The sequence below is a fragment of the Lactuca serriola genome, chromosome 4, assembly GCF_051521515.1.
Source record: "Lactuca serriola cultivar US96UC23 chromosome 4, Lser_US96UC23_V15, whole genome shotgun sequence".
Lineage (NCBI taxonomy): Eukaryota > Viridiplantae > Streptophyta > Magnoliopsida > Asterales > Asteraceae > Lactuca > Lactuca serriola.
The window spans coordinates 204081881-204103939 of NC_136411.1; the positions used below are offsets into that span (position 1 = coordinate 204081881).

At 38.6% G+C, this 22059-nt stretch overlaps 1 protein-coding gene and 1 pseudogene across 3 annotated transcripts in view; one reads left to right on the plus strand and one right to left on the minus strand.

Moving 5' to 3' along the window:
* Nucleotides 1-8405: 8405 nt before the first annotated feature.
* LOC145049163 (5S ribosomal RNA) lies at nucleotides 8406-8523 on the minus strand (annotated as a pseudogene).
* An 11931-nt stretch (nucleotides 8524-20454) lies between these two features.
* LOC145103193 (uncharacterized) overlaps nucleotides 20455-22059 on the plus strand; it is a 1844-nt gene continuing 239 nt past the window's right edge. Inside the window, exons 1-2 of one of the 3 annotated variants that reach the window (XM_079040758.1) lie at nucleotides 20455-20663; nucleotides 21094-22059. The exon at nucleotides 21094-22059 is cut by the window's right edge and continues 239 nt beyond it. In XM_079040758.1, coding sequence (XP_078896884.1) covers nucleotides 21115-22059 — 945 coding nt within the window. In that variant the 5' untranslated portion in view covers nucleotides 20455-20663; nucleotides 21094-21114. Of the gene's footprint in view, nucleotides 20664-21067 lie in introns of all 3 variants that reach the window. The other 2 variants (XM_079040755.1, XM_079040756.1) reach the window with 2 other exon arrangements.

Sequence of the window (22059 nt, forward strand, 5' to 3'; positions counted from 1 at the left end):
ACCTGAAGTGCCACTGAAATATTGATGGTACCAATACTATGTCTCTGAAGGATGAAGTTTCTATACGCGACTGCCATTCCATGATTGGTTGAACATTAGGGCATCCCCTAAATGGGCTAATTATGGATGAGTCTGACCCATCAGAATTAGGGTTTTCTATGCTTGCCTATAAATAGACCCATATCCCCATTATTGTAATTGGTCGTATTTCTACGAGAGCTCAAAATGAGATACATTTTTGAGTGCTTGTAATAGTTCCAGAAAGTAAATAAAAAAAATCCATCTCTCTCTCTCTCTCTCTCTCTCTCTCTCTCTCTCTCTCTCTCGTTCGCTCGTGGATGAGGTCATCTTGACCGTAGCACTTTAAATATTGTGTTATTTTGATTTACATTTTTCAGAATATTTTTGTGAGTTCACCCAAGTTTATTTTTGATGTTTGTCTGAAGTTTTTAACTTGTTTTGTTGTCACCCAATAGAAACATTAAAGAATAAAGAATTTAGTAAGATTTTCATAGAAGCAGTTTTGAACAAAATGGAGGTTTATCTTGCAAAAATTGTGATGACCTTTTTCTTCACCAATCCCCCCCCCCCCCCCCCCCTTTTCGTACGTTAAAAAAAGTTATGGATGGTTTTCTCATAACTAGGAATCATTTTGACATGTTCATTCCAAGGGAGGTGTCAAAGCTAGAGAAGATTTAGCTTTGTTAGATATATGAAGGGGAAGAATGTAAAAGAAAATTGAAAGATGGCTATGCTCATTATAGATTGGTGATTGCAAGATCCTTTACAATCTTACCACTTCCTTGTACTACCAAAATGGAAAAGCATCTAACCGCACTATAGAATATTGTAGATGGAAGAAAGGAAGCAAAAAGAAAGCTAGTTGATAAGGTTGGATGGGAAGGAAAAAGACAATATGGCTATCCCCTCTACGAAGGTGTTCATTGGAGTATTTAGGAACGTTATGATTGTTACTAACAAGTGATGTATCATGATTAATAGAAGGGAGGAAGATGAAAAAAAGGAAGTATACATATATGTCTTAAAACTTGTTTTGGATAATACTTAATGATCAGTTTCTCATGGAGATCAAAAAATTAATGGTTTGCGAGTTTAAAAAACATTCAATATGTAAAGAATATGATGATAACAAATAAGGCAGTAGGATTTCCAAATACGGAGTTCAACTGACTAGGGGATTATGGGACTTAGTTAGGAGTGCATAATTGAATCCATTAAAGAATTTTATATTAAAAGAAGAAATGTGTAGATTTATTAGATAAATCCTTGAAAGTTTGTGAAGTAGTAGAAGGTTGAAAGTTGAAAGCAAGTTCACACCCCTAATTCATTCATAGATACTGAAAGGAGATATTAAGAAGTTATAATAACATTAAAGAGATATGGATAACTATATTTGAAACACACTAAACTATGTGTATTAGTTCATCATAATAAGAGATTGGTACTTAATGCCCTAATACCGAAATACCAATTGGTTAAATTGATGATCTTACTACATCAAAATGATAACTTCAAACCTTTTGGAAACATGATGCCTAAAAGACATGGTCTTAAGATATTGATAAGTGACATCACCTAAGTGGACCTTCTACGGACCATTACTTCTATTCGATCACACTTATCATAAATGTCATAAAATAGACGGTGTTGGTTTTTTTCTCATAAAACGTTCCTTATACATGATAGCAAATGCACACATCTAGACATACATCAATTGTTCATAAAACTCCTACCTTCTATTGGAGAACTTAACTCAAACTTTTACATGCTCCTGAAGGTTTGATAAATATAAGATATATATAAACATCTCCATTATAAAATCCATATTTTTCATGGCAATAGTGATTTAGTTTGCCTAATGCTTGTGTAAGAGTGGTAAGGTAAAATCATTGAGTTCTTGCTCAACCATGTTGAACTTTTCCGTATGATACTAATAACATGTTTCACTAGTATGATTGTCTAAAGGAGGTCATGCCTCGTTAAACACTTTAAGATCTAATGTTTGCATTTTATCTAGACACACATTATCAAAGATATATCTTTATTCTACAACTTTGTTTCCTGATCTAGTCATAATAGTGTATTTTTAGAAAGATGTTGATATTTTGCATATTTTTAGGCACAATAACTTATTATGATATCTATCTCATAATAGATTTAGGCTAATAAGAGTGCTCCCACTAGCTCCAATAACAACCTATAACTCTTTTTTCATGAGAGGGGATTGTCTTACTTGATCTTCTTAATGAGGTTATGTATACATATAATTAATATTTATAAATCTCAACTTACTATAAAACACACATATGAGCCATCCTCGCAACAAGGTGTTTATAAAATTCAAGTACTATTATGTTAGAGTTACATATGACATTAGTATGTTAATGAATACAATGCTTGTTACTAAAGAGGGAAAATATCCTCAAGTCAATATTTGGTTAAAAGGTATCAGCACATGTCGATCTTTCAAAAGGTAGTGTATGTGTTTTACCTCTAAAATATTTATGAATCCCAAAGGAAAATTAGATTATGATACATATGGAAATTTGTTCTATGCATGGTTTCTTTTCATGGAACAAGTCTTATATCCATGGTTCCAAATCATATCTTAACTTTTAGAGCTCAATAATAAATTCTAATTATTGACTTCATCATGATAGTTCAGGTTTTGGATCCTAGGATAAAAGCAAAGGAGATTCTCAATTCCCAATTTAATCTAAAGAACTTAGTCAAATATTGAATGGCTTGTCGATGTTTTCTGTTCCGCTTCTATTTATCATATGTACTCTCTTTGGCTTTTATTGTTAATGAATATGGAATGGGTAATACAATCTTTTAAATATGTATTTATCCATTATCTTGCTATGGATCCTACTTACCTCTTTCGAAAAACAGAACACAATAACACTTGTTGCACAAAGCATTATAAGAGATTCACTTACATTCTAATAAAAGATATGAAAAGTGCAACGAAACTTGTAAGAACCCAAAAACTTTGGAAAATTTTTTCATTTAATAACTAGAAATAATATCCATATTTTTTTTCCCACAAATTCAATTTCATAGTACATTATTCAAAAGATCAGAGTATTCAAAACAACTACTGCAAAATACTGGAGAGTGAACGTCGCACCATCAAGCCGGGCCCTTGCCCTTAGAGCCAGAAGTATCTGAAACACCCAATAAACTATAATCAAATGCCTAGTAAGTTTCCCAAAATAGACAACACATATAGTACATAAAAACCATACCATAGAAGGACATACATGAATTGCCATGGACTCCCTCCATGGTCTTTACTTGGAATGCCATGGTCTCCCCCCATGGTCTGGTAACCAAATGTCATGGGCTCCACCTATGGTCTTTACCTGGAATGCCATGGGCTCCCCCAATGGTCTGATAACCAAGTGTCATGGGCTCCCCCATGGTCTTCACATAAAAAAATCAGTACCACAAAGCATACAATTGCATATCAACTAATTACTACATATCAGATAATGGGTCGGCATTGGTGCCTTCGATCCATAGGTATGATGAAAAGAATCACCTCAGTCTGCTGAACACAATAGTTGCTCGCCTAACCGCCCGAAACTTCACACTGAACAATAGTACAAATAACCCTAAATTAGGATCATAACTCAACATAGTCAAAGAGTCCAAAACCTAAACCTAAGTCCTTACATGGTGGCCCAAAAGTCCTTCCATAACTAATGGGCCTAAGATCCAAGATAAAAGCTATCAATAGGACACCTGGACCAATAAGGCCAAACCAAAACAGCCCCCTAAAACAGAATAATCATACAACTAAATCAAAATGAACTAGGCCCAAAACTGAATAAGGCCCAAAGAGCTTACAAGCCCACACAAAGGCCTCTGGGGTGCGTATGCCCAGCGTACCACTCCAGTAGGCTTAGCGTACTAAGCCCCTTGGGTGTACGCGCAACGTAAACAATATTATGCCCAACATACAAGCAGAATATGCACCAAGACCATTAAGTGCTTAATACTTGGGATTTCAATGTTAAACTTCAGATCTGAGTCCATTAAGATGTCCTAGGGCATGAAGTTGGCAACTTTATGCCCTTGCATGCCATAAGGGTCCCCATTACTTCATTCTTCCCATTAAGACCTCATTTAAGACCTCAAACTCATGCATGGCATCAAAACAACCTTCAAGATGGAACCTTTATGCATCAAGCATGTTCAAAGAGCATAGATTTAACTATCCTAATCTCTAGAGTTGCTCCACTCACAAGAAACGGTCCAAGAACTAAAAAGGGACTTCATAACAAAACCCTAGCTCAAACTAACAAAAGTGATGAAAAGGTTATGACTTTATACCTCCTGGAGTTCCTCAAGATGAACTAGATGCAAGATCTAGAAGCTTAATGACACTCAAGACTTGATCACTACCTTCTCATTCTTGAATGCTCTCTAAAATGGCCACCAAATCAATCTTTAAGCTCAAGAATCACACTCACAAGAAAATCTGGGGTCAATGGACGAAATGAGGCTATGGAGGCTGATTAGGGTTTGGTCCAAATGATATAAGGTTGCTTAAATAGGGTGCAAGGAAAAGATTTAGGGTTGTAGACATCCGCCACGTATGCCCCACATATGATCCCCAGCCACCCGATGCCCTTACACACATACATTAAGCATACACGGATGTACACCCAACATAAGGAGAGGACCATTTCTGAAAAAATTGAAATTCTTGAGGGGGAATAAAGGAAAACCTGTATTGTAGTGTTAAAACTCTCCCCCACTTGAACTAGACTTCGTCCTCGGTCCGCAGTCATAAATCGACCCGGGTAATGCTCTCGCATCTCTCCCTCCAGCTTCCAAGTCCATTCGGATCCCTTCCGGTGCTGCCATTGCACCATAACTACCTTCACCACCTTGTTACGAAGAACATTAGTTTTTCTATCGAAGACTGTGATGGGATTCTCTAAATAATTCAGCCTCCTATCCGCGTGAATATCGTCCAAGGAAATAATTGCGGCCTCGTCCGGAACACACTTCCGAAGCTGAGACACATGAAAGGTGTTGTTGTTGGGTCAAAAATATGGTTTATACTTTTCTTTTCTAGGAAAATATATTTTTATGTAATATTGTATGTGTGTGCGGCTGTACACATGTGTATGGCTGGAGGTCCATATAAATAGAGGAGTGCATGTGGGAGTGTACGGTTAAGAAAGAGGCTAGGAGAAAAAGAAGAGAAAAGGCTAGAGAAGAGAGAGAAAGTTAGAGAAAAGAAGTGTGTGTGTGAATCTATTGTAAGGAGCATCACTCATTCATATTGAATACATCATATATTCATATAATTCTTCTTCTCATTCTCTTCTATTTGATCTGACATCATCCAACTGATTGGGATTCCGCACCATTAATTGGATCTGATTGATACTCAAGCAATTTGGGGACTTACAATTGGTACACAACATATGCAACCTTCTACTTCTCAACCCCTCTAAAGTAATAAGTAATAAGTAATAGAATTCTGAATGTATCTTCTCTCTGAATGGTTGTCTGCTCACACGGTGTAAGAAGTGCTCTGGAAGTTCTTGATGGCTAGGGCATATCAGGAAGCGGGAAACACGTTCTAGTACACTTAAAATTGAACACATACAGATTGTCTATAGATCTCGCTGCTCAATTTAGGTGGACAACAATATCCCTGGTCGTCGTCAGCTGAATGGTCCTTAAGATATAGTATCTAGAAACTTAGGTTTAAATATAATATCTAGGAATTTAGTATCACATTTTCTTGTCACTTATAGTATGTCCCAATTTTGTCACAATTTTTCGTGTTTAAGTGGACAACAATACCGGCGATCGACCAGACAAAGACGTGAAGATGGAAGGTACCAACAAGCGGATAAAGGCTGTCTAAAAACTTTGATCCCAAATCATTCTTAAAGTTAGATATCATTTTATTTTTGTTAAATTTGTTCATAGTTTTCCTCTATGCACAAATTTTAGGAGGAGAATTAAAAATAATTCAAAAATCAAACAAAAATCAGAAAATTAAAAATCCAAAAATAGTGTTATTTCTTGTTCAGAAAATCCAAAAATATTTTTGTTTCTGTTTTTATTTTTCCAGAAAATATCAAAAATCCAAAAATATTTTTTTGTGTGCTAATTTTTCTTTTAGTTTTGTTTTGTCTTGAAAAGTGATTTCAGGTGTAGATGAGACTCGTGGAGACTATATTGAAGATCTTCTGAGCCAAGGCTTCATCCGTGAGCATTGAAGAATTCTCATTCGAAGGAGCAAGAAATGAAGATTATTCTTTCGACATTCAATCTGTCAACCCCAGAAGCATGGTGAAGCTGTACTTGAAGATTATGTGACAGATTGCATTGAAGCCTCCTCAATCAAGTTGCTGCTAGCTATGAACCTGCTGAAGTGATCCAGAAGATTATTTCTCTCCGTTGTTCTCTCTGAAGATTCTCAAGCTGAAAGCGCTATCTTTTAAGAATCAATACATCAAGCCTCGTCACCCAACGTGCGTTCAAAGTCAAATCTTGAAGAAAAGCCCAACCGCTCGAGATGAAGTCATTCATGAAGATTCATCAAGTTCATCTTGAAGCTATGAAGAAATCAAAGATTAATGCTGACGCCAAGCTCCCAATGAAGATTAACAAGAAAAAGCCAGCTACTTTTTAGGGGGAGTTTGTTGGGCCATTTAGAAAAGAAAGCTATAAACCAAGGGGGAGATTGTTGGGTTAAAAATATGGTTTATACTTTGTTTTTCTAGGAAAATATATTTTTATGTAATATTGTATGTGTGTGCGGCTGTACACATGTGTATGGCTGGAGGTCCACATAAATAGAGGAGTGCATGTGGGAGTGTACGGTTAAGAAAGTGGCTAAGAGAAAAAGAAGAGAAAAGGCTAGAGAAGAGAGAGAAAGTTAGAGAAAAGAAGTGTGTGTGTGTGTGAATCTATTGTAAGGAGCACCAGTCATTCATATTGAATACATCATAGATTCATATAATTCTTCTTCTCCTTCTCTTCTATTTGATCTGACATCATCCAATTGATTGGGATTCCGCACCATCAATTGGATCTGATTGATACTCAAGCAATTTGGGGACTTACAGTTGTGTATCTGAGTAAGCTCATCCAGAAGATCCAACCAATAAGCAACCCTGCCAAGTCGGAAAAAAAAATCCTGAAGGGACCAATGAATCGAGGCCCTAACGTGCATCTCTTCCAAAACTGAATGACACCATTCCATGGTGACACATTAAGCAACACAAAATCTCCCACCTAAAACTTGATATCTGATAGGTGCCGGTCAACATAGCTCTTCTGACGGATCTGGTTGGTATAGACCTGTGAGGTTTAGCTGATTCAGAGATATCAGAGACCTTTCTCAAAGTAGTCCCAGTCTGAGTCACGTGACTCAAGGAGGAAGTTGCTGTGATGATCAGCTCGAGGATTGCAGCCTGAGGCTGAGTGGTCAGCTGATGAAAAGGGATGTTGATTTCTCCAACGGGGTTGTGTTTTCCTGCCTCTTGTGCTCGAGGGAAGAGAGAGTGGATGTAGGTCCGTCGATGGTTAAGATATGATATGGTGATTTCCTCATCTGTTCTATTGTAAGAAGGTGAAGTTTGGTTTGTAGTAAACTGTCTCTTTGTCACAAGAGAATGGATGGTTAAGACTAAATGGTTCTTGTGGTTTGATGACCAAGTTGAAGGCAATGTGTAACATCCCCCCTCTGGCACGTATCACAATATTGTCCGCTTTGGGCCACTCGGCACGAGGACTTCCCAGGGGGTCACCCATCCTGGTACTACTCCCGCCCGAGCACGCTGAACTGTAGAGTTCTTATGGGATCTGCTGCCCTCACGGCTTTAAAACGCGTTGTGTTAGGGAAGGTATCCACCCCCTTTATAAGGAATGCTTAGTTCTCCTTCCCAGCCGATGTGGGATCAGATCTAACCCACTTTCACACCCCATTATAGGGTTTGACGTCCCGTCGAACACATCGACCCGTGCCCTGGCTCTGATACCATTTGTAACATCCCTCTCTGGCACGTATCACAATATTGTCCGCTTTGGGCCACTCGGCACGAGGACTTCCAAGGGGGTCACCCATCCAGGTACTACTCCCGCCCGAGCACGCTTAACTGCAGAGTTCTTATGGGATCTGCTGCCCTCACGGCTTTAAAACGTGTTGTGTTAGGGAAGGTATCCACACCCTTTATAAGGAATGCTTAGTTCTCCTTCCCAGCCGATGTGGGATCAGATCTAACCCACTTTCACCCCCCATTATAGGGTTCGACGTCCCGTCGAACACATCGACCCGTGCCCTGGATCTGATACCATTTGTAACATCCCCCCTCTGGCACGTATCACAATATTGTCCGCTTTGGGCCACTCGGCACGAGGACTTCCCAGGGGGTCACCCATCCTGGTACTACTCCCGCCCGAGCACGCTTAACTGCAGAGTTCTTATGGGATCTGCTACCCTCACGGCGTTAAAACGCGTTGTGTTAGGGAAGGTATCCACACCCTTCGGTTGTTCCCACTTCATTACAGCTTCAATCTTCGTTGGATCAACCATTATCCCTTCTTGGTTGACCACGTGACCCAAGAATTGGACTTCACGAATCCAAAAATCACATTTGGAGAACTTTGCATACAGCTTCTCCTTCTTCAAGACTTCTAACACTTCTCGCAAGTGTCTGCCATGCTCCTCTTGGCCTTTCGAATAAATCAGAATGTCATCTATGAACACTATCACAGATTTATCAAGGAACGGATTACAAACCCTATTCATTAAATCCATGAATGCTGCTGGAGCATTGGTTAGTCCAAACGACATAACCAAGAACTCGTAGTGTCCATATCGCGTTCTGAATGCAGTCTTCTCTATATCCTGCTTTCTTACTTTCAGCTGATGATATCCTGACCTTAGATCGATCTTCAAGAAATAGCTCGAACCTTGCAATTGATCAAACAGGTCATCAATCCTTGGCAACGGATATCTATTCTTTATTGTTGCCTTGTTAAGCTCTCTGTAATCAATGCATATTCTCATACTTCCATCTTTCTTCTTTACAAATAACACCGGAGCTCCCCAGGGTGACGAACTAGGTCTAATGAAACCTTTGTCCAATAACTCCTGAAGTTGCATCATTAGCTCCTTCATCTCCGTCGGTGCTAATCGATAAGGTGCTTTTGCAATTGGCGTTGTTCCTGGTAACAAGTCGATTCTGAACTCCACTTGTCGATCAGGCGGTAATCCAGGAAGATCTTCAGGAAATACTTCCGGATAATCACACACAACTGGAATATTCTGCATCACCTTCTTTTCCTTCTTAGCATCAATCACGAATGCTAGATATGATGTACACCCCTTGGTCAAACATTTTCTGGCTTTCATCAATGAAATGATTCCAGAATTAACTCTGTGTTTGTCCCCATAGACCATAAATGAATCTTTCCCAGGCGGGTTTACTTTGACTATTTTCTTCTTGCATAAAATTTCGGCGTCGTTGGCGCTAAGCCAATCCATTCCAAGCACGATGTCGAAACCATTAAGTTCTATAGACAATAATTCCTCGTGGAACTTATTCCCATTCAGATCAATTAAGATGTTTCTCATACGATGGCTAACAGGTACAAACTTGCCACTAGCAACTTCGACTAATAAGGCATCATCTAGTCTAACAACAGGCAAAGCTAGCTTTCTACCAAATTCATGCGATATAAAGGAGTAGTTGGCTCCAGAATCAAATAAAATTTGGGCCGGCAATTCGTTAACGAGAAAGGTACCTGAAGCGACATCAGCTTCATCTTTAGCAGCTTCCAGTGTCATCTGGAATGCTCTCGCCTTTGGCTTTGGTGGAATGTTGGGTCTAGCTGCCTCCTTCTTCTTCGGGCAGTCCCTTGACATGTGTCCCTCCTCACCACAACCATGGCAAACTTTCTTAGTGAGGGTACATTCATTGGCATAGTGCCCTGGCTTTCCACACTTGTAGCATATATCCACTACCTCACATTTTCCATGATGCTTCTTCTTACATTTGTCGCACCATTTCGCTTCGCCTCCACTTCCCCTCGAACCAGACTTCGAGAACTTGTTTTTCTTGTTGGACCCTGAAGTTCCATCGAACTTCCTCTTTTCTCCAACATCTATCCTTTCCAAACCCTTTTCCTTCTACTGGGCCTCCACATTCTTAGCTGTGAAAGTGGGTTAGATCTGATCCCACATCGGCTGGGAAGGAGAACTAAGCATTCCTTATAAAGGGTGTGGATACCTTCCCTAACACAACGCGTTTTAAAGCCGTGAGGGCAGCAGATCCCATAAGAACTCTGCAGTTAAGCGTGCTCAGGCGGGAGTAGTACCAGGATGGGTGACCCCCTGGGAAGTCCTCGTGCCGAGTGGCCCAAAGCAGACAATATTGTGATACGTGCCAGAGGGGGGATGTTACAAATGGTATCAGAGCCAGGGCACGGGTCGATGTGTTTGACGGAGATGTCGAACCCTATAATGGGGTGTGAAAGTGGGTTAGATCTGATCCCACATCGACTGGGAAGGAGAACTAAGCATTCTTTATAAGGGGTGTGGATACCTTCCCTATCACAACGCGTTTTAAAGCCGTGAGGGCAGCAGATCCCATAAGAACTCTACAGTTAAGCGTGCTCGGGCGGGAGTAGTACCAGGATGGGTGACCCCCTGGGAAGTCCTCGTGCCGAGTGGCCCAAAGCGGACAATATTGTGATACGTGCCAGAGAGGGATGTTACACAATGTTACAGGTGTAAGATATATTATAGATCGTTGAAGTTCATTTGTATCCTAGAGCAAGGCGGGAATTCTTGATGTTTCAAGAGGAGGATGTGGTTGTGGATCAACTCTCCAAGTGTAATATTTTCTATTTATAAGTCAGTTCGGAAGGTGCTTTGTTTATCCAATGGTGTTCTAATCGTTTTCACCAAGTTTAGTTGGCGATGCTGGCGGAATGGTCTTTGAAGTCTCCATCTGATATTCGAAGTGTTCTTGCTCAAAGGATCATCTTGTCTTGTTTCATTCATTATAAAAGTTAAGTTGAGTGTGTTCAAGGTTAATTCGGTCAGAGGCTTTGGTGTTGCAAACGTTAGTCGATGATGGTTCAAACCATAAGTGGGAGAGAACTGGTTATTCTACTTGGAGGATCATCGGTCGGTCCAATTTTTATGGTTTCATCACGATGGGCCAGAGTAACATGCAGTTTAGGAGAGTTAGGTTTTGGTTTAGGGTTTATGGCTGTCTAGGGAAATAGAAAGTGGTTATCATCAAAGTGTTCATAGTTAGGAAATTTCTGGGTGTGTTTTCAAGGATCTATTGGCGTCCTTCACGGTTGCATAGAATTTAAGATATAGTCAGATTATGGGTGTAGAGCAAGGTTCCGTCAGGTGTGTGTGTATGTGTGTTGTCCTCACATCTGGAAGCTAGTGGGTAAGGAATTTGTTGTGGTCAGTAGTTCCTTTATGGTAGCTCTGTGGACCTGGATAGAGGATCTTAAGCCACTCTAATTGTGTACAAAGCATAAGAAGCATGGTTGTCCTACGATATAGGTTTGTTATTTTTAGTTGAGTTGGGAAATGGTTGATTGGTCACAGGGTTCATTCTGGTTATTTTAAGGTTTTAGGTAGTATCTGCTGAGGACGCGTTTGATGCATTAACCCTTAGTCAAATTCAATAAAGTTTGTATCTTCACCTCTGTGCAAGTGTCCTCTCGATTTGTAAGTTATAGAACTATGGTCCCTAGTGGGATTGAGATCGCAACTAGCCTTAGTTATTAGGAGATCAGATATCGGATCAACGTTGTTATCATCGTGGTTACGCAAAGTTCGGTTTTAGCAGTTCGCGTCTGCTGGGTTGGTAACTGGGTTGATTTGACCATGATTTTGGCAGCATTTTTGGATAATTTTGGAGTTGTTCTTCGAGAGTGGTTGTTTTATTGGTATTTTTCCCTTTGATGGGATCTATTCAACTTCTTCAAGGTGTGATATCTTGTTATGCTTATTAGAAGAATAAGTTTAATACCGGTTGAGGTTCTTCGTTTCATTCAATTCACTGGTACGTCTCCTTTTTGGGTAAGGTCACTGCGAAGAAGGAACACAATCGGTTGGGGAGCATTGTGTTTCCTCTTGGAGGGTGTGAATTGTTGTGATTTCATGATGGATCAAAGTTTGATTGTCTAGCTTGTTCTGGTGATGCACGGACATGTTTTGTTTAATGATGTGTCAGTGTGTAACACCTAGTTCCCGGTAATCACCATTTTAGAATTTTATATTTAATTTTAAAGTTTACACCCTACTCACATGAGCCTAGATGGAGGAAATGTGTACTCCCTAGAAACTCATGACGTGAGCCCTTATGGTTCACGTCGTGACACACGACTGTGAGAAAAACCCTATTTTTGGGGGATTTGTTCCATATTTAAAGGAAGTGAGGGCTAGGATTAGCCCACCCTCAGCCTCCATCACCTCTTAACACTTCCATTTGAAACTCTAGCACCCCATTGTTGATTTAAGCTCATTTGGGGATGATTTCTAGCAAAGAAGAAGAAGAACAAGAGCATCTATTTCATCATTTCTGCATTCAAGTCTCATCATCATTCATCTTTATACCTTATAGATTCTTATGAGTTTCCAAGTCCAATGCTTTATGAGCCAATAAGCGTAGATCTAGGTTTCTTATGCATTATCTTTCAAAAATAGAATGATATAGTGCTTGGAATCCATAAAGTTTCCAACTTTATGGATCTCCAATGTCCCTTTGGTAATATAAGTGTTGGAACTGAAGTATGGTTGGGTTTTAAGACTCTTGCATATGCTTATAATGCCATTTCTTCCATTCGTGCCCTAGCTTGTTTTTAGGACATGCATGTCCAAAAAACCATGATTCTTATGATATTATGGGGTAGATAAGACTTTCTGGAAGTTTTGGTTGCTTGTCCAAAAGGATTAAGAGCTTACTGCATCAAGTTGTTCAGGACGTTTCTCACGTTGTGAGGGTTTGTGGCTCATGACGTGAGAATGGTATAACTTAGCTATTTTGTTTTACTAGGTAACGACGTGGCCACTTTTTGGTCACACCGTGATGGATGGATGTGTGGCTTTTGAATGTGGTTTTTGACCTTTGACCTTTGACCAAGTTTGATTTTAGGTAAAATAGGGTATCTTGAGTAGTAGATTAAGGTTGTGTCCCTATTTATTGTACATGTGACTAGTAGAGTTAGTATTTGGAGCAGTGATCAATTCATCTATCTTTCATACTATGAGGTAAGTTTTTCCTCATTCTACTCGTAAGTCAGAGGCACCAATGTCGTCCTACTAGGTTATGTATGCTGGTATGTAGGATGATGTATGTTAGTTATATATTAGGCCGGTAGATTTGTAAGATTACATGTACTTGTTGGTTATGTGTTTATGTTTATCTATTGCATATGTCGACATATTGTTGTTGGGTTGAGGCGGTCCTGCTTTTTGCTAAAGGCTAAGACACTTGGGGCGGTACAGATAGGCTGCAGGCCCTACAAGGCAGTCTAGATAGGCTGTAGGCCCTGCGAGGTGGTCTAGTCATGCTGAAGGCTCATGTATGCATGTTGTTATCTATTTAGTAGTGTGGGGTACTTTGGGGAAAACTCACTAAGCTTTGGCATGCAATTTTGTTTTATGATTTCAAGTACTTTAGAGGACAGGGGCAAGGTGAAGGCTTCATCGTGCACATCATCCTTGATTTTTATGTGATTTATGCTTTTGGGATACTCTGATTCATTCTTGTGAATTTTTGAAACTATATTTTGTGAAACTTTTGGATTTTCGAATGTTCTAAAAAATGAAAAATTTTCCCTGATTTTTGGAATGTTACATAGTGGCAAGGAGATTATAGAATGGTGCATGTCTTATTATCATATGGCTCGTGTATTTTGGTAGAATACTGAGTGAAATGTTGACTGTGTTCCTACCAGTCAGTTGAATAAGGGCAATATGCCATGCCCGTAGGATGCGGGTCGGTAGTCTTTATGTTGTGGTTGGGAGATGGTAAGAATGGTGAGGAGACGTTAGCTTCTCATCCCAGTGATTGGATGGTGTCACATCATGATGTGAGCAATCGTCGAGTCTACTTTCATGAATAAGGTCGACAATTGAGTAGTAGATACTTGTCTGTGTGGATTCGTTAATCGTATGGAATTGGTGGTTGTTTGAGCAGTATAGTGTCGCCATTTCTGTCTCGGTGATTGACAGGCTGAGTTCAGGAGTTGCAGAGTGTTGACTTGCTGGGAAAGTCATGGATATATGTTGATAGCTCGTTGATGGAACTCTTCCTAACGAACTCGTGTTTGTTTCATGATGAGGTTTTGTGTGAGCCATATCTCCATAGTTTAAATATGTCATTGATGTACGCATACTAGACTAGCCAAGTCTTTGTAATTGGTGGTTGTTATGAGTACTTCATGAGTTGTTGATAACTCCAGTACTAATGATAGTCCTCAGAAAAATTAATAGTTCTAGGGTTGCTGATAACCAATAGTTGTTTAGATTGACATATGGAAGTGGTATGCTGGTTTGGAATACCACGAGGCGGTGGTGAGGGTAGTTATAAAACCCTTGTGAGTCTTGGCAGATGGTTGTGCACTTGTGATGTTCTAGGAGATTAAGTTTCGTAGGAGTTTTGATATTGACCATAGTTATGATCGTGGGAGTTGTTGATTAGTTGTGACTTGTTAATAAGTCAATTTTGTAGTTAAGGACCCCAATCATGATGTCTAATATTGGGTCGTGATGAGCTGAACCGCTTCTGCTACGTTTAATTATCTCCATGTGTAGTTGTTTTGATTATGATGACATGTACAAAATAAGAAAGATCTAGTGATTCATCGTACCAATCCAGAACACATGGAGTAAATAAATCTTTTTAAGCTCTCATTAGTTGAATTAGAAAGAGTACAAGTGGATTTTCTAGTTTCTCTCTGAAACTAATGCTCTCGAAATGGTTCATTACAATAGTTACATAATGGGAGTCACTCACTTCATATTTATAGGAAAGACTTAACCTATTTACACATACAAGAGGGTAAGCACAACACTCCACATCCAAGCGTGACTTTGCACCCTAACACTATGGCTTGATGCAGGGTTCTTGAACCAGAGGGATGTGTGGACTAGATTAGCTCTCGCTTGTTCTTTCTCGCTCTGATGTCAGTAAGTGAGGTTGGCAGTTTCTACAGTTAGTATTGGATTCCTATCTACAGTTGTCAGGGGGATGCCGTAAGATTGGGATGGTTTTGGTTGGGTTCAGACCCTTGAGTCTTGGTCAACATGGGGGATGTGTGATGGAGGCCTTGTCTGCCGAGAAGACAAACATGTTCATGGAATTTTAAGTTAAGGGTGAAGGGGCCAACTCTTGTCGAGTTGGTTGTGATGTGTTCATCTTCATTTTATGTCCGGGGGGGGGGGGGGTGATCTTGATCTTGGAAAATCTTCACTCTGGTTTGGCGTACACACTTGATTTTGGAAATCTTTAGGTTCTTTGTCGTAGTTTTGGGCATCCGCTGTGGTGATGGCTCAAGGAAGAAGTTGTTGGTCTGGGAAGATCCCTTGTTGTGCTTTCGGAGGGGGAAGTTTTAGGATGATTGGTAAAGGAAGATTTTGAGGACAAAATTAAATTTAAGTGGTGGAGTTGTAACACTCGTTTCTTGGATTTGGTCGGTTTAGGGCATCAAGGAGTCAAAAACTTGGTTTTTGGGTAAAACCGAGTGTCACGACGTGACAAGTGGAGTTAAAGAATTCACATTTGCAGGAGCAGTCACGACGTGACGCATAATTGTTCATGAGTTGACAAAGGTTGCAGCCTGAGCCCATGATTCTTTTTGGGTTTGCTTCGTATTTAAGCACCCTAAGCTCTAATTTAGGGTTCATATCTCAGCCTCCAACTCCCTTAAACGCCAGAAAAACTAACACTAGCTCACTTTGGTGGTTTTAGCCATTTTGAGTGGTTTTGGTTCTCCTTGTTGAAGAAGATGGCCGCTTTGGGGCATTGTTTCAGCAAACAAGCTTCTTCCTCACCACCTTGTATTGTTTTTTGACCTTTGTAAGTCTTAAAGCTCTTGCCTTTATCTCTTAAGCATGCTAGAGCTAAGTTTTATTCATTTTTCTTCATTTTTGGGTTGGGTAGAATGCATGTGATCCATAAAGTTTTCAACTTTATGGATCATTGAGGGCTTTTATTCAGCATATGTCTTAGATCTGAGGATCGGTGGTGGTTTGGACTCCAAGCTTTAGTTTTGATCTCATTTTCCTTTATTTTGACCTAGTAAGTGTTCAATTCATGAATTGGACATGCATGACTATAAAGCTATGATTTTTATGGTCCTTTGGATTGGGAAAAGCTTTCTGGAAGGTTTGAAAGTTTGGCTTGAAGGATTAAGAGGTTAATGCTTTAGGCTGTCCATATCGAGTTTCATGACGTGGCGGGTGATGTGTCACACGATGACGATAGAAGATATCATGACTGTTTTGTATGGACTTTGTCACGACATGACCAATGGGTGGTCACGATGTGACAACTAGCTAAGGATGACTTTGACTGTTGACTTTTGACCATGGTTGACTTTTGGTCAAACTTAGGGTTTTGGGGTGTAGACCGAAAGGGTGCTCTTCATTGCCATTAAGTGCCATCTAGAATCATTCTTATTTGGGTGAGAGTTGTGGTGTTTAGCTTCTATTTACGAGGTGTGTCTTCTCACTATATTTGCTTGTGTAGTAATATATGCTTGTTGACCAGCTAGGTCTTATTTTTTTATTGTTGTTATATGTGAACCGAGTTGTTGATAACTTCTAGACTGCTATCAGTCTATGGGACTGCTGATAGTCCCTAAGGTTAGTGATAACTTGTGAGGTGTACTGTTAATCCACATGATGTTCTGTTAGCCTACTAGGACTGTTGATAGTCCCAAGGGTTGCTGATAACCCATAGTTGATTGCTATGCTATGTTGTATGCGATATTTAAGGAACCCACTAAGCTCCGTGCTTACAGTTTTGGATTAAATATTTTCTAGGTAATTATCAAATTGTGAAGTCATGAATGTACACACACATCAAAAGTTTTATGATTCGAGATTTCCGCATTGTTTTAATAATAACTCTGATATTTAAATAACGGTTTATGAAAAATGGTTTATCCTGAATGTAACTTTACTAAAAATGGATTTTATATTATTTTAAAAATAAAAAATTTAGCTTGCATTTTGGGAAGCTGCATTTCCACACCACAATCGTTTTCTTTCCCCATCCTCTATTACTAATTTACGACCTCAATGATCATTATCCTCCTTATAGAAAATTAATGTTCGTGTTTTGCATCAATAATTAATGTTTGTGGTGGTATCGTTGATTTTGATCTTGGAAATTACTAGTAGCCCCCTCTTGTTTGTGTGACGAGTAGTAGATACACTTGGTCTATGGTTGCAATGCGATAGCCTAGAATAGACGAAAGGTTGTGTTTTTCGTTTGCGATAGCCTAGAATACTGGAACTCTATGTTGCAATTTGATTAGAGTTTAACTTTGTGCGATCGTTATGTTTGGGCTATCGACGTACAAACACTTTAATCCGTCTTTGCTTCAGATTCTGATAAAGATCTTGTAGGTTCCTGTGAAACAACCTATTGAATTGAATAATCTGGAAAACGAGTCGTTGAAGATGAAATCCTTATAGATGTATCTCTTAGACAACAACTAACAGGAAGGAACTTTGGGAGTGTAAACTTGTAGGGTCCGCCAGAGTTGGATGCGTCGTCACGAAAGCAAGCTCCACCGAGAATAGTGTACCGTCAAAGAAGATGGTAGCTCCAGTGAAGGCTTAAGGCTATGTTGAGGTCAAATAGGAATAGAAGTTACTTTGACTAACATTGACTTTTATTTTAAGTAAAAATCCGACCTGACAATAGGGTTAACCGAATTACCCCCTTCATAAGAAATAATCCGAAGGAAAACTAAATCCATAGCTAATGCACATGTGAAAAGGAAGAAAAAACATTTTTTTAATATTTCATCATAAATCCGTTGGTAATTGCAACGGAGTACGGATAAGAAAAAAAAAAGGAAGAAGTAATAAATTGCATTTTTTTTTTCTTTTTTAAATTTGTGTTGTTCAATATCAAACTAGTGAAGATACACCCAAATAATTTATTTCCTTCGAAAGGAAGGAAGTCAGGGGAGGGGGGATTAGGAATCATTTCAGACAAGAGCAAAGGAGGCAGACACACACAGGAAATAGCTGAAGTCATGGGGTTATTTGCGAAAGCTTTTAGCAGCGACGTTGGGTATTAGCGGTGACACGCCTGGAGGGAAAAATCATCGCCTTTTTTACTCATTTCCAACCGTCAGATTAAATGCATATCGAACACACAGTGTTCATTTGATGCGGATCAACATTGTCGTGGTATTAGCGGCGACAACCCACATTAGCGATGGCATGTAACGCGTCAATTACATGTCGCCGCTAACGTGGACTGTCGCTGCTATTATCCATCTTTCTTGACTCTGGTAGTGATCGGTAAATTGGGGTTTCGTTTTTTGCTGCCATTATATGTCATTAAATGCAATTTTTCGGTGGCTAAAATCAATAGGAAAAACGGCCCCTTTTTATTAGTGTAACTTGGTACAATTCTTTATGGTGATCTACTTAGGTGAACAGATAAAAAAGTGAAGTACTTGTGATCTTAACCCTAACTACTTAATTAAGTGAAGCTTTTAGGGTTTGATCAATTCTAGATCTCTTTAATGATAGGGTTTCATGGTTAATCAAATATTTATTAATCCTAGGGTTTCATGTTTAATTAATGATTTACGTTAGAAGAAAGGACACCAAAAAAGAGTGTAGCGATGAGCAGTAAAAGCTTCAGTTGCAGCTGCAACCATAAAAGTCTTGCAGCAGCCATTATTATGCTTCATGCATCCATATATCTATTTTTCATAAAGTTTCTGCACATACAAATTTTCTTTTCTTAGCTAAGTACTTATGTAGATGTTTATGAAACGTGATCTCATCCCCAAGCATTACTCGCTCCCCAATTCCACAATTTAGACCAATCCGTCAAGCACAAAAGTAGTTAATTAGCTCTCATGCTTATCTCCCGCAAAGAGAAAGACAGTCTTGTGTGTAACCGAAGTCTCCCACCTTTAATCGAAATATAAACAAATCCTGAACTCTACCACTCATTTTACCGATTGACTTCCAAAACTTGGAAACAAAATATATCCTTCAGTATCGAATTTTATCTTTGGTCTACAATATGTGGTCAAACAAGCCGACTACATATTATCTCTGGTACTTGTTAATCAGATAATAATACATTTAGTTTGTATTAGAACTTATGTAAATTAAAGTATATTTATTCATTTCCATATCTTACAATCTTACAATATAATATATGGTTATAATCTCAGGTGGTCCCTAGAGCAATAAGCAATATAACAGTGGGATATCTTTTAAAACCCTTATTCTTTTGGTCCCTCCTCTACACATATACTGTAGCTGGCTTTATCTAAGCAGTAATCCTTCTGTGGTTCACACAACAGCTTTCTCAAAGTTGCATTTGGGAGTTTTAGTCAATTGATTAATTTTTTTTAATATAATTTGCTTGTACATACTGTTTGATCAAATATTCTCCTTTCTTCAATAATATTATACACACATATCACTAAACATATCTTTGGCACTTTTTATGTTTCTTCGATAAATTCTGGATTTGGTTCAGCCATTACTTATGAAATGTTCCCTATGATTATTTCTAAGAATCAGAAAAATAAGAAAGAAAACAAATAGAACAAACATGACATAAATAAGAAATTAAAGTAATTATTAAAAGTAGTACTATGCAAACACCTTTTCTTTTTCTCCAGCCCATATATGCATGTAGTTTTTGAGTTTGGGTAATTAAGCATGAATATATATACCTTATAAATGACTGTAAAAGCCAGCTATATGTACAATAAAGCATTTATCCACTTTTTCTACCTAGGATATATAGAATGGTCCAACATATAGTTGAAGTTTTTATTTTTTGCACTGACGACTACCTTGATTGGTTTAATCATACACAAGTATATATCATTGATATATAACTACATGATTACTAAAGGTGTGACTAGTACAACTCCCTTCACTAACTAAAATGTTCAGTGTGTGGTATGCATTTAACTAACTTGCGTGTCGGCTGACAAAGACAGCACGTGTTCGTAAATTCGCCATTCCTTTTACTTTTCTTTCGCGTGCAACATGGTAAGATTCTTAGAAATATCATCTTCACATAAAGAATTAAAATATATATGAATTGTAGTGTATTTAAATTTAAAGAATAATATATATATTGATAAGTGATAGAGACATATATTGCTTTTTTTGTTGCACATAATTAGAAATCAGGTTTATATACAGCTTCCCAAAGAACTTGCACACGGATTCATCAACAATTCTATTCAGAGACTGGAGTTTCTCATCTTTCTTTACAGGAAACTTTACACTGCCAGATCTGCAGTACTACCAAAGGCACATGATAGTTTTAATCGATTTGAGTTCATTTTTGTGATCTATACCTTTCGAATCGAAGTACTATAACAGATTGAATTTGCAGGTATTAATTAGCCTTCACTTGTAATGATCTCAAACCATACATGCTTGTTCTTGTTCATCTTCTCAACTTTCATTATTTTCTTCTTTTAATCATAAAATATAGCATATTAATTTAGATCTTGACTACAAAACCCTAGTTTTCTATTCTTATCTTCAAGAATTAATCATCAATCATCTACTTGTAATCTTCCTAATTCATAATGGATGCTGGAATAACTACTCGTTGTTAATGTTTGTTATAGTATATACAGTATAAGTGAAGACATTTCTTGATATTGAACTTCGAGTGTTTGATTAACTTAGAGTAATTGGTATAACCTAAACGTTCCAAATTAATTCCACATAATCAATTATCAAAGAAATCAAGTACATATATATACATGAAGATAAGTAACGGTTGAACAGTTGTGTATTTAGCTGCTTTTTTGCAGCCAGATGGTGCAAGAAGTAAGATGTTCAACAATACTTCAGAAGGAAAAGACGTTCGAGCAAAGCAAGAAGGCAGCAGCAATGAGCATATATTTCCAAAGCATACATCAACTTCAAGACAATGGGCAGGTTTTAAGAACCCACGAATCGTAAGAGTGTCTAAGGATTTTGGAGGGAAAGATAGGCATAGCAAGGTATGCACTGTAAAAGGATTAAGGGACCGAAGAATTAGACTTTCTGTTCCTACAGCTATTCAATTGTATGATCTTCAAGATAGGTTAGGGTTAAACCAACCTAGCAAGGTTATAGATTGGTTGCTAGATTCAACTAAAGATGATATTGATAAGCTTCCACCACTCCAAATGATACCTGGAGATCTCAATCAATTCCATCAAGCACCGACGACCTTTATTCCTCAAGATTTGAATTCACCTCAAATTTCTTTCTCTCACTTCCTAACTAATCCAAATGCAACCTTTGTTAAAGATGTTGGAAACCGAACCTTACTGTATACCAAACAAGGAATGAAGCTTGACAACGATCATGGCATCAATGGAGACAATCAGAGAATGAAAGGGAAGGAAGCAGTAGTTGAAAACAAGTGGAACGAGCAAGAAAATGGAGATGGAAATGGAGGTTTGAACTTTTTTCCCATACCTCAATACTCTTACCCTGGATTGTTTCCATACAACCCTTCATATAATTGGGAACCGAATTCAAATGTAGCAATATCTCAGTTTGGGAACCAAGGGCTAATTTCTTCTCATACTGATCCTTCAATGGCTCTTCCATCTGCATCTCAGTTTCTCTTCTGTCCTCCTTCAGCCATCACACCCCCAGCTTTCTCTCCCTATCTGATGCCCACTTTAGGAGAGAATTATGATCTTGCTAGACAAAATAATAACTTCCATTTGGTTAGCTCAAGTTCCCCAAATGTACAACCAAATTTTCTTTTGCCACTACTTAAC